At 38.7% G+C, this 13,790-nt stretch overlaps 1 protein-coding gene across 1 annotated transcript in view; it reads left to right on the top strand.

Annotated features, from left to right (window-relative positions):
• The window catches only part of LOC137273963 (heat shock protein 75 kDa, mitochondrial-like), an 81,533-nt gene that overhangs the window by 24,736 nt on the left and 43,007 nt on the right, over nucleotides 1–13,790 (top strand). Inside the window, exons 3-5 of the mRNA XM_067806890.1 lie at nucleotides 5,620–5,702; nucleotides 11,166–11,315; nucleotides 11,879–11,950. Coding sequence (XP_067662991.1) covers nucleotides 5,620–5,702; nucleotides 11,166–11,315; nucleotides 11,879–11,950 — 305 coding nt within the window. The remainder of the gene's footprint in view (nucleotides 1–5,619; nucleotides 5,703–11,165; nucleotides 11,316–11,878; nucleotides 11,951–13,790) is intronic.

Here is a 13,790-nt window from a genome sequence, read left to right as displayed (position 1 = left end):
TTTACTGAAGTGTTCTCTGAGCCTCTCCTGAGATGGAGATAAAGAAGAATGTCGATAAAATCTCCATATGTAATTGAATATTGAGCCTCATTTGACGGGGAAACATTTGACGATTTATATTTTGCATGATGGCAATTTACTATCTCGAACCGTCACTGAGCAAGTAAACTGGATTATTTCCGATGTTATTTCTTCTCGCCTGAGGTGAGCACAGACCTGTCGTTGTGAGAAGACGTAGCGCTCATTGTGCAGTCCATCACAGGTCCGGAGGGATAGCATGGGAGAAGAGCCGCCAGTCGGTGACCAATAACTTATTGGATTTCGAAGCATGCTGATGGATTTGAGAAATGTATCTAATTCTTCCTGTCTCCTGCCCAGCCCGATGATGATAAGAAGACTTTCCTCCTCACACAATAGCTTGTGTCCCCCTCTTACAAACCATCAGAGGGTTCTTCAATAATGAGAAATTATGATTAAGTTTTCTCGCAGAATTTGATTAAGGGTCTCAATCCTGAGTAATATTGTACGTTTTTCCCTTAATTCACCTCCGCCTCAAGCAATCATTTGATTGTGGCGTCCTACGGGACCGCTGGCTGTTATAATCGCAATCCGATGGGTATCTATACTCACACGGAAATGTAATTCTGGCAAGAATGCTATAACCATGCTGGCTACGTCCGGCTACGAGATATTGAAAGCAATCTCAATGGATGTGCACCTAACCCATGCCCTATCCATAATCGTGCACTCGCAAAGATGATACTAGCTCGAAACCAACGGCTTTCGACTATAATTTAGCTAGAAGAACATAATGCATAAAATCAAAATATCTCATACGGATATTGTTTTATCCTTCAGCCCATCATGGGTGCTTGTAATTTATGGCGTTATTTGATCACGACTGTATGTTACGTTTTAGCACGAACGTCACAGGGGCATAGTATCGAGATTACAAGTGATAAGAGAGGAGGGGTATAATATCGACATGCATATAAGATATTTTGACACTGTTAAAGATCAGGATTTGAATCTTCCTGATCGGTTCTACCGTCATTTCGTTCACAGGAGTAATGGGACATCATAATGCAGATGTAAATATTCAGTCAGTTTTGTGTTTTATGAGATGCTTTTGAGAGAGAGGCTGATAAATATTTAAATTGCTTTTGATCTTCAAAGACTCACAACAGATACTTAAGAGGAAGAGAAAGAAGCTATTAAATCAGTTTGTTAGCCGTGGTTCAATATTGCTACTATAAACATGTTAAGCGAGGTTTCCATGGCTTTTTGTCATTTTTCCCCTCTCTGATCATCCGAATTTCTGCCCTGAGCAAACAATTCAGAAAATCAGCGAAAATGGAAATAAGAATTCTATCAGTCTCCCGTGATTCCTGGATTTCTTGAATTATGCCATTAGGAGGAATTGGTTTGATATTTCCTGTTATTACTCGGCTGCCGTTACCTTCGTCAAAACAGTCATTCATTCCGCCATGGGGTGAGTGATGGAAGGTGAGAGACTCATCACTGAAGGAAATCCTTCACATTTACCACTCTCTTTGTATCCTGATCATATTAATTAAAGAGGTGAAGGAAGACTAATTAAATTGATTATGATAACATTGGAAATATGAATGTATGTTTGTATAGATAAAGATTTTGAATATGTCCTCTTAACAGCCTACAGAACCATATTTATGACTGATTACATTGATAGGTGGAAATACAGGTGTAAAATTTAGTTTTGTCCACCTGGTTAGGTCAAACACATTCTTTATTTGTTCATCATAACCACTGTCTCCATTTTAAATATTTCTTAAGTGTATTTTTGTGATCATTGATCATCTGAACTAAGGGTTCTCTTCCTACTCCCCATCATGACTTTAAAACAGCGAGTGAAGTGTAAAACTGGCCTAAATCCAGAATCATTTCCAGCAGTTTAGGTGACAGACAACATCTGACAAGAGAAAACTGAACAATATGAAAGGAGCAAGTCATAAATTCTGAGCATATTGTGGCATTGATTATATTGACATGAGGACTTTGTTTACCATATGAACAATGGAATATCAGTGTTTCCATTGGGCTTGGACAAGGAACAAACTAAAAGTGCTTTATGGTTCAACTTCTTTATTATACAAGGTCACAACATTTCGAGACAGATTCTAGTCTCTTCTTCAGGTGAGGTGAGGATAAAAATGCCTTTGAAACAACTTGAACAAGGAAGCAGCCTTGAATATTTTTTTAACCGTTTGTGCACCATGGTCTATTCTTGCAATGGTAGACCATGGTAGGCCATGGTCATATTTTTAAATTTCAAACTATGGTGCCTTTCACCACATGTGGTAAGCCATGACATACCATGTTTATTTCAGCTGGGTGGGAACAATGTTATTTGTGTGTGTGTTTGTGTGTTTTGTAGAACTACATGCTGTTTCTAGCGTACCTATAAATTGTTTCTGGTCTATAGTTGACCCAAAAATCTGCCACTACAAGACAACTATGCAAAACCAACAAACTTGACAAAGAAATGTTATGCAATAAATAATGTATTCTGAGATTAAACAAGTTTACAAAACAATACAAAAACAGACTAACTTCTTAGCTTCTTTGTGAGGAATCACTTACTTGATAACGGTGTTAGAACCTACACTGAAATGTCATTCTCATAGCAATAAAGAAGTCGTTCATCCATATATTGTCATCCCTCCAAAAATAGACTGGCAGTCAAATTTAGTAGCAGTAGGAATACGATGGCAGTATGTATATATAAGCAGTTATTGTGGCAGTAAAGACAATTTACTATCTCAAGACAGTGATGATGATATTCAACTAGTTGAAACAGTGGTCAAGCATGCAAAAGAGGCTTATACTGGGAATTAAGGGAAGAAATTATCTTCACAATAGTCTTGATATACTGTGAGATGATACAGGCATGTGTTATACCAGTATGTATTATGTAAATCTTCTTTGGAATATGTTTGCTTAGACTTTGGTCAAAATATAGCTTTTAGCAGACAACTGCCTTCTACTGAACCTTAACAGACACATTGCTATTTCAACCATTCTCTACAATCAATAACATGCCACATACCAAAAATAAGCAGAAAGTCACATCATGTAGTATTTTCTTTATTCCCATTTTATATTGGTCCACTCTTAAAAGTCTGATCAAACATTTTTATTTATTTTGTTTTCTTTTCATACTGATGCAAGTATGATGAAAATGTGTGAAATAACTTGACAAGCTGGTGCCTTGGTGGCAGTGTGATGTGTTCCCCAGAATGCACCACTGTTGCACCACAAAACCCAGGTCTCTGAAGTTATCATTACTGCATCACAAGTATTCACCAACAACATTGAGAGAGGGAGTGAGTGAGTGTTGTTTTAATCCACTTTTACCAATATCACACCAGGGGACACCAGAAACGGGCTTCACACATTGTACCCAGGTGAGGAATCAAACCCAGGTCTTCAGCATGATGGGGCAGTTTAGTAGTCTAGTAGTCAAAGCATTTGCTCAGCACGACCAAGACCCGGGTTTGATTCCCCACATGGGTACAATATGTGCAGCTCATTTCTGGTGTCCCCCCGCCATGATATTGCTGGAATATTGCTAAAAGCAGTGTAAAACCAAACTCACTCACTCTCTTCACAGTATAAAGAGTGGATGCTTTAACCACTAGGCTACCTCACTACCCCTCCAAAAACCATTGACTCTTATGCACATCATGTGTGCATCTCATCAGTGGGAGATATTATTAATCTTGACATGCAGGATTTTACTGATCAATATTTTTATTCATGTGTCCGTCCTCCATCCAGATGTATAGTTTCTAGAGCATAACTGTATGTTTCTTGTACAGCAGATTTAGTATATTTCTTCTTGAAACTTGCTGTACAGGTCAGTGAACTGTAGTGAACTCTTGAGATATTTTAGGAAGCGGAAGAACGGAAACTTAAGTTATTTTTCCTGAGTCATTGTAAAGGTGGGTAGTGGGTGTCTCTGGACCAGAACTCTTGAATATATCATGGAACTTGCTACATAGTCAGGTTTTGAACTGCTGCCTTTTCATTAATTGGGGTATTTATGATTTTGTTTTCATGACAAGCAGAGCGTAATTTTCAAAAAGCACCAGAACTGATGACGTGGAATTTGTTTGGTATGCTTGCTGACTCCATGACATCACACCAGAGGCGATGGGGTAGCCCAGTGGTTAAACTGTTCACTTGTCTCGCCGAAGACTCAGGTTCATTTTCCCCTCTTGGTTACAACGTATGAAGCCCATTTCTGGTGTCCCATGCAGCAATAATATTTTTGGATTGCTAAAAGCAGTATAAAAAAACGAAGTCACTCCCTCACTCACACACCATATTGGTTTGTCTGCTCCTAACATTCAACTGTTAGAAATGTATGATTTTGTTGACTGCAGTTAGGCCAGGCTAAAACATCAGTTATTGGAAATTAATGGGAAGAATTAGTGACTTTTATGAATATGTCCATTATTGTTCACGATATCTTACATACACAATTTAGTTGAATGAAAGTTTTAATTAACGCATACAATGCACAAAGTTCAATTTTTATTTGTTGGTAGCCTCTCATTTATGTTGAAAACCCTGTCATCATTTGTTTTCCAAGCATAATTGTATCACAGCTCACCAATAAACATGCAGTATTTTGTTTCTTTGTGACTTTTTTATTTTTGTTCAAGGTTACTTTTACAATGCTTTTTGATATGATAATCAGTCAATATTTGGTTAATGATTATCAATCTAGTTTAGATTACTTATCTATGTTGATAACCTATCTGCAGTGTTGAACAATGTTCTTCACCACTGAAATCTCCACACTATGTGGTTGTAAATGCTATCAACAAGTACAAACATCCTGTGATTGTATGTAAGATTATGGTCCTGATGTTGTAGGTGGACACAGTGATAAAGAGCTGTTGGCAACAGCTTTGTTCATGACAGACAGCATCTGTTGGTGATTTATGGCAATCAATGTCATGTTCGTTTATGATGGAGAAATGTTGATGCAAGGGAGGAAACTCTTGTAAGGGTTGTCAACACTGTAACTGTAGAAAGTAATTTTTTTGTTCTTGTTCAAATCAAGGTGAGAAATATAATTTTTACTTAGGTGTATGTTTTACATTTGTTTTATATTACAGATTAATCAGAGTGCATGGTTTATGGACCACCAATAAACCTGAAACAAAATCAATATTTCATAATGAAATTGTAATGTATGCCTAATTAGCCATATGAGTTACATTTGTGTCTTTCAGTATTGTGTAGTTCCCTGTTATCACTTATTAAAAATAAGTTGATTATTGTTAATGTTATGTATATGTGGTTGAAATATTGCTGATATGATGTTATTGTTCATACAACATTTTTTAATTTGTTTGTGACCTGAGTTCATTGGTTCTTTTCGGTCCGCTTTTGAAACTGATCGACAAAGTCACATAAGGAATAGCAACAGCAAGATGGAGCCCCAGCTTCTAGAGCTACCTCATGTATGTCCTGGACTGATTCTGACAATCCCTTTGATAGATTAAGTTTGTTGAAGGAAAGAGAAAGATTTTCAGGAGGTAACAAGATGTTGAACTTGAACTTCAGGTCCTTCTGACCAGCATGAGTTCCAAGCTGAGACCCGTCAACTGCTGGACATTGTGGCCAAGTCACTGTACTCGGAGAAGGAGGTAAGTGGCCCTGTACTCATAGAAGCATGTATATGGTACATGACTGATGTTAAATTATTGTACTTGAAGAAGGTTTTTCGTCCAACAGTGTGAAGTCACTGTACTCAGAGAAGCATGTATATGGTACATGACTGATGTTAAATTATTGTACTTGAAGAAGGTTTTTCGTCCAACAGTGTGAAGTCACTGTACTCAGAGAAGCATGTATATGGTACATGACTGATGTTAAATTATTGTACTGGAAGAAGGTTTTTCGTCCAACAGTGTGAAGTCACTGTACTCATAGAAGCATGTATATGGTACATGACTGATGTTAAATTATTGTACTTGAAGAAGGTTTTTCCTCCAACAGTGTGAAGTCACTGTACTCATAGAAGCATGTATATGGTACATGACTGATGTTAAATTATTGTACTTGAAGAAGGTTTTTCGTCCAACAGTGTGAAGTCACTGTACTCATAGAAGCATGTATATGGTACATGACTGATGTTAAATTATTGTACTTGAAGAAGGTTTTTCGTCCAACAGTGTGAAGTCACTGTACTCATAGAAGCATGTATATGGTACATGACTGATGTTAAATTATTGTACTTGAAGAAGGTTTTTCGTCCAACAGTGTGAAGTCACTGTACTCATAGAAGCATGTATATGGTACATGACTGATGTTAAATTATTGTACTTGAAGAAGGTTTTTCGTCCAACAGTGTGAAGTCACTGTACTCAGAGAAGCATGTATATGGTACATGACTGATGTTAAATTATTGTACTTGAAGAAGGTTTTTCGTCCAACAGTGTGAAGTCACTGTACTCAGAGAAGCATGTATATGGTACATGACTGATGTTAAATTATTGTACTGGAAGAAGGTTTTTCGTCCAACAGTGTGAAGTCACTGTACTCAGAGAAGCATGTATATGGTACATGACTGATGTTAAATTATTGTACTTGAAGAAGGTTTTTCGTCCAACAGTGTGAAGTCACTGTACTCATAGAAGCATGTATATGGTACATAACTGATGTTAAATTATTGTACTGGAAGAAGGTTTTTCGTCCAACAGTGTGAAGTCACTGTACTCAGAGAAGCATGTATATGGTACATGACTGATGTTAAATTATTGTACTGGAAGAAGGTTTTTCGTCCAACAGTGTGAAGTCACTGTACTCAGAGAAGCATGTATATGGTACATGACTGATGTTAAATTATTGTACTGGAAGAAGGTTTTTCGTCCAACAGTGTGAAGTCACTGTACTCATAGAAGCATGTATATTTTTACATGACTGATGTTAAATTATTGTACTTGAAGAAGGTTTTTCGTCCAACAGTGTGAAGTCACTGTACTCAGAGAAGCATGTATATGGTACATGACTGATGTTAAATTATTGTACTTGAAGAAGGTTTTTCGTCCAACAGTGTGAAGTCACTGTACTCATAGAAGCATGTATATGGTACATGACTGATGTTAAATTATTGTACTTGAAGAAGGTTTTTCGTCCAACAGTGTGAAGTCACTGTACTCATAGAAGCATGTATATGGTACATGACTGATGTTAAATTATTGTACTGGAAGAAGGTTTTTCGTCCAACAGTGTAAAGTCACTGTACTCATAGAAGCATGTATATGGTACATGACTGATGTTAAATTATTGTACTGGAAGAAGGTTTTTCGTCCAACAGTGTGAAGTCACTGTACTCATAGAAGCATGTATATGGTACATGACTGATGTTAAATTATTGTACTTGAAGAAGGTTTTTCGTCCAACAGTGTGAAGTCACTGTACTCAGAGAAGCATGTATATGGTACATGACTGATGTTAAATTATTGTACTTGAAGAAGGTTTTTCGTCCAACAGTGTGAAGTCACTGTACTCAGAGAAGCATGTATATGGTACATGACTGATGTTAAATTATTGTACTTGAAGAAGGTTTTTCGTCCAACAGTGTGAAGTCACTGTACTCATAGAAGCATGTATATGGTACATGACTGATGTTAAATTATTGTACTGGAAGAAGGTTTTTCGTCCAACAGTGTGAAGTCACTGTACTCATAGTGAGTGAGTGAGTTTTAGTTTTACGCCACACTCAGCAATATTACAGCTATATGGCGGCGGTCTGTAAATAATCGAGTCTGGACCAGACAATCCAGTGATCAACAACATGAGCATCGATCTGCGCAATTGGGAACCGATGACATGTGTCAACCAAGTCAGCTAGCCTGACCACCCGATCCCGTTAGTCGCCTCTTACGACAAGCTGAGTCGCCTTTTATGGCAAGCATGGGTTGCTGAAGGCCTATTCTACCCCGGGACCTCCACGGGTCGTACTCATAGAAGCATGTATGTGGTACATGACTGATGTTAAATTATTGTACTTGAAGAAGGTTTTTCGTCCAACAGTGTGAAGTCACTGAACTCAGAGAAGCATGTATATGGTACATGACTGATGTTAAATTATTGTACTTGAAGAAGGTTTTTCGTCCAACAGTGTGAAGTCACTGTACTCAGAGAAGCATGTATATGGTACATGACTGATGTTAAATTATTGTACTGGAAGAAGGTTTTTCGTCCAACAGTGTGAAGTCACTGTACTCATAGAAGCATGTATATGGTACATGACTGATGTTAAATTATTGTACTTGAAGAAGGTTTTTCGTCCAACAGTGTGAAGTCACTGTACTCATAGAAGCATGTATATGGTACATAACTGATGTTAAATTATTGTACTGGAAGAAGGTTTTTCGTCCAACAGTGTGAAGTCACTGTACTCAGAGAAGCATGTATATGGTACATGACTGATGTTAAATTATTGTACTGGAAGAAGGTTTTTCGTCCAACAGTGTGAAGTCACTGTACTCAGAGAAGCATGTATATGGTACATGACTGATGTTAAATTATTGTACTGGAAGAAGGTTTTTCGTCCAACAGTGTGAAGTCACTGTACTCATAGAAGCATGTATATTTTTACATGACTGATGTTAAATTATTGTACTTGAAGAAGGTTTTTCGTCCAACAGTGTGAAGTCACTGTACTCAGAGAAGCATGTATATGGTACATGACTGATGTTAAATTATTGTACTTGAAGAAGGTTTTTCGTCCAACAGTGTGAAGTCACTGTACTCATAGAAGCATGTATATGGTACATGACTGATGTTAAATTATTGTACTTGAAGAAGGTTTTTCGTCCAACAGTGTGAAGTCACTGTACTCATAGAAGCATGTATATGGTACATGACTGATGTTAAATTATTGTACTGGAAGAAGGTTTTTCGTCCAACAGTGTAAAGTCACTGTACTCATAGAAGCATGTATATGGTACATGACTGATGTTAAATTATTGTACTGGAAGAAGGTTTTTCGTCCAACAGTGTGAAGTCACTGTACTCATAGAAGCATGTATATGGTACATGACTGATGTTAAATTATTGTACTTGAAGAAGGTTTTTCGTCCAACAGTGTGAAGTCACTGTACTCAGAGAAGCATGTATATGGTACATGACTGATGTTAAATTATTGTACTTGAAGAAGGTTTTTCGTCCAACAGTGTGAAGTCACTGTACTCAGAGAAGCATGTATATGGTACATGACTGATGTTAAATTATTGTACTTGAAGAAGGTTTTTCGTCCAACAGTGTGAAGTCACTGTACTCATAGAAGCATGTATATGGTACATGACTGATGTTAAATTATTGTACTGGAAGAAGGTTTTTCGTCCAACAGTGTGAAGTCACTGTACTCATAGTGAGTGAGTGAGTTTTAGTTTTACGCCACACTCAGCAATATTACAGCTATATGGCGGCGGTCTGTAAATAATCGAGTCTGGACCAGACAATCCAGTGATCAACAACATGAGCATCGATCTGCGCAATTGGGAACCGATGACATGTGTCAACCAAGTCAGCTAGCCTGACCACCCGATCCCGTTAGTCGCCTCTTACGACAAGCTGAGTCGCCTTTTATGGCAAGCATGGGTTGCTGAAGGCCTATTCTACCCCGGGACCTCCACGGGTCGTACTCATAGAAGCATGTATGTGGTACATGACTGATGTTAAATTATTGTACTTGAAGAAGGTTTTTCGTCCAACAGTGTGAAGTCACTGAACTCATAGAAGCATGTATATGGTTACATGACTGATGTTAAATTATTGTACTTGAGGAAGGTTTTTCGTCCAACAGTGTGAAGTCACTGTACTCATAGAAGCATGTATGTGGTACATGACTGATGTTAAATTATTGTACTGGAAGAAGGTTTTTCGTCCAACAGTGTGAAGCCACTGTACTCAGAGAAGCATGTATATGGTACATGACTGATGTTAAATTATTGTACTGGAAGAAGGTTTTTCGTCCAACAGTGTGAAGTCACTGAACTCATAGAAGCATGTATATGGTTACATGACTGATGTTAAATTATTGTACTTGAAGAAGGTTTTTCGTCCAACAGTGTGAAGTCACTGTACTCAGAGAAGCATGTATATGGTACATGACTGATGTTAAATTATTGTACTTGAAGAAGGTTTTTCGTCCAACAGTGTGAAGTCACTGTACTCATAGAAGCATGTATATGGTACATGACTGATGTTAAATTATTGTACTTGAAGAAGGTTTTTCGTCCAACAGTGTGAAGTCACTGTACTCATAGAAGCATGTATATGGTACATGACTGATGTTAAATTATTGTACTGGAAGAAGGTTTTTCGTCCAACAGTGTGAAGTCACTGTACTCAGAGAAGCATGTATATGGTACATGACTGATGTTAAATTATTGTACTTGAAGAAGGTTTTTCGTCCAACAGTGTGAAGTCACTGTACTCAGAGAAGCATGTATATGGTACATGACTGATGTTAAATTATTGTACTTGAAGAAGGTTTTTCGTCCAACAGTGTGAAGTCACTGTACTCAGAGAAGCATGTATATGGTACATGACTGATGTTAAATTATTGTACTTGAAGAAGGTTTTTCGTCCAACAGTGTGAAGTCACTGTACTCATAGAAGCATGTATATGGTACATGACTGATGTTAAATTATTGTACTTGAAGAAGGTTTTTCGTCCAACAGTGTGAAGTCACTGTACTCATAGAAGCATGTATATGGTACATGACTGATGTTAAATTATTGTACTGGAAGAAGGTTTTTCGTCCAACAGTGTGAAGTCACTGTACTCATAGAAGCATGTATATGGTACATGACTGATGTTAAATTATTGTACTTGAGGAAGGTTTTTCGTCCAACAGTGTGAAGTCACTGAACTCATAGAAGCATGTATATGGTACATGACTGATGTTAAATTATTGTACTGGAAGAAGGTTTTTCGTCCAACAGTGTGAAGTCACTGTACTCAGAGAAGCTTTTAGTCTAACATTGTTGAGTCATGGTACTCAGAGAAGGTTTTAGTCCAACAGTTTGAAGTCACTTTACTCAGAGAAGCTTTTAGTCCAACATTGAGCTTCATCTTCTGTTTCCAATTGTAGGTGTTCATCCGTGAGCTCATCTCAAATGCCAGCGACGCCCTGGAGAAACTGCGCTATGTGCAGCTGAGTGGATCAGAGGTCAGCGACGGAGGCAGCCCTCTGGAGATCCACATTGCCACTGACGACACCAAGAAAACTTTCACAATTCAGGTGCGGACTTCGTGGTCTGAGAATATTGAGGAGAAATAGTCTAGTCATGTTTTCTAATTCTGACTTACCTCACAATCAGATGTCCTGATGAACTTCAACTAATTTGACAGCAATATAGAAAACTGTTCAAATGATATTTCATATCATCCTAACAAATTCCTAACATAATCTGACATGGACAACACCACAGCAACACTTTTGTAATAGATGATATTTGAAGTGATGTGTTTTGGTGGACATTGTGGCATTGCACTCCAGGCTGCTGGATTAGTGGTCATGATTGTCGAGACCAAAATGAAGATATTCGGTTTAACTGTCATGCAGCAGAAATATATCTGAAAGCAACATCAAGCAGTGCTCAACACTTTGGCCTGGGTGCCATTCTTAGTGCTGAAGTGACTATAACTCCCACACCATAGACTTAAGGTGGTCTTAGCGCTAAGGTTGTTTTGAACAACAGCACCTTTTGCTTCCATGTCCTCAGTTTTTGTGGGTTTCATCTGAGACATGGAGCATGATCAAGTATTGGTGTTAATGTAGGTTATGTTTAATTTGGTTTTCAGGACACTGGCATCGGTATGAGGAAGGAGGAGCTGATTGACAATCTCGGAACCATTGCCAAATCTGGGTCTAAGGTGAAGTAGAACCATTGCTAAATCTGGGTCTAAGGTGAAGTAGAACCATTACCAAGCCTGGGTCTAAGGTGAAGTAGAACCATTACCAAGTCTGGGTCTAAGGTGAAGTAGAACCATTACCAAATCTGGGTCTAAGGTGAAGTAGAACCATTACCAAGTCTGGGTCTAAGGTGAAGTAGAACCATTACCAAATCTGGGTCTAAGGTGAAGTAGAACCATTGCCGAATCTGGGTCTAAGGTGAAGTAGAACCATTACCAAATCTGGGTCTAAGGTGAAGTAGAACCATTACCAAGCCTGGGTCTAAGGTGAAGTAGAACCATTACCAAGCCTGGGTCTAAGGTGAAGTAGAACCTTTTCCAAATCTGGGTCTCAGGTGAAGTAGAACCATTACCAAGTCTGGGTCTAAGGTGAAGTAGAACCATTACCAAGTCTGGGTCTAAGGTGAAGTAGAACCATTACCAAATCTGGGTCTAAGGTGAAGTAGAACCATTGCCAAATCTGGGTCTATGGTGAAGTAGAACCATTACCAAATCTGGGTCTAAGGTGAAGTAGAACCATTACCAAATCTGGGTCTAAGGTGAAGTAGAACCGTTACCAAATCTGGGTCTAAGGTGAAGTAGAACCATTACCAAGCCTGGGTCTAAGGTGAAGTAGAACCTTTTCCAAATCTGGGTCAAAGGTGAAGTAGAACCATTACCAAGCCTGGGTCTAAGGTGAAGTAGAACCATTACCAAGTCTGGGTCTAAGGTGAAGTAGAACCATTGCCAAATCTGGGTCTAAGGTGAAGTAGAACCATTGCCAAATCTGGGTCTAAGGTGAAGTAGAACCATTGCCAAATCTGGGTCTAAGGTGAAGTAGAACCATTACCAAATCTGCGTCTAAGGTGAAGTAGAACCATTGCCAAATCTGGGTCTAAGGTAAAGTAGAACCTTTTCCAAATCTGGGTCTAAGTTGAAGTAGAACCATTACCAAGCCTGGGTCTAAGGTGAAGTAGAACCATTACCAAGTCTGGTTCTAAGGTGAAGTAGAACCATTACCAAGTCTGGGTCTAAGGTGAAGTAGAACCATTACCAAATCTGGGTCTAAGGTGAAGTAGAACCATTGCCAAATCTGGGTCTATGGTGAAGTAGAACCATTACCAAATCTGGGTCTAAGGTGAAGTAGAACCATTACCAAGTCTGGGTCTAAGGTGAAGTAGAACCATTACCAAGCCTGGGTCTAAGGTGAAGTAGAACCATTACCAAGCCTGGGTCTAAGGTGAAGTAGAACCTTTTCCAAATCTGGGTCTAAGGTGAAGTAGAACCATTACCAAGCCTGGGTCTAAGGTGAACTAGAACCATTACCAAGCCTGGGTCTAAGGTGAAGTAGAACCATTACCAAGTCTGGGTCTAAGGTGAAGTAGAACCATTACCAAATCTGGGTCTAAGGTGAAGTAGAACCATTGCCAAATCTGGGTCTATGGTGAAGTAGAACCATTACCAAATCTGGGTCTAAGGTGAAGTAGAACCATTACCAAATCTGGGTCTATGGTGAAGTAGAACCATTACCAAATCTGGGTCTAAGGTGAAGTAGAACCATTACCAAGCCTGGGTCTAAGGTGAAGTAGAACCATTACCAAGCCTGGGTCTAAGGTGAAGTAGAACCTTTTCCAAATCTGGGTCTAAGGTGAAGTAGAACCATTACCAAGCCTGGGTCTAAGGTGAAGTAGAACCATTACCAAGCCTGGGTCTAAGGTGAAGTAGAACCATTGCCAAATCTGGGTCTAAGGTGAAGTAGAACCATTACCAAATCTGGGTCTAAGGTGAAGTAGAACCATTACCAAATCTGGGTCTATGGTGA

This window comes from Haliotis asinina, chromosome 2 (assembly GCF_037392515.1).
Source record: "Haliotis asinina isolate JCU_RB_2024 chromosome 2, JCU_Hal_asi_v2, whole genome shotgun sequence".
NCBI classification, from domain to species: Eukaryota; Metazoa; Mollusca; class Gastropoda; order Lepetellida; family Haliotidae; genus Haliotis; species Haliotis asinina.
Note: the sequence above shows the minus strand (reverse complement) of the source record. Positions and strands in the feature narration are given on the sequence as shown.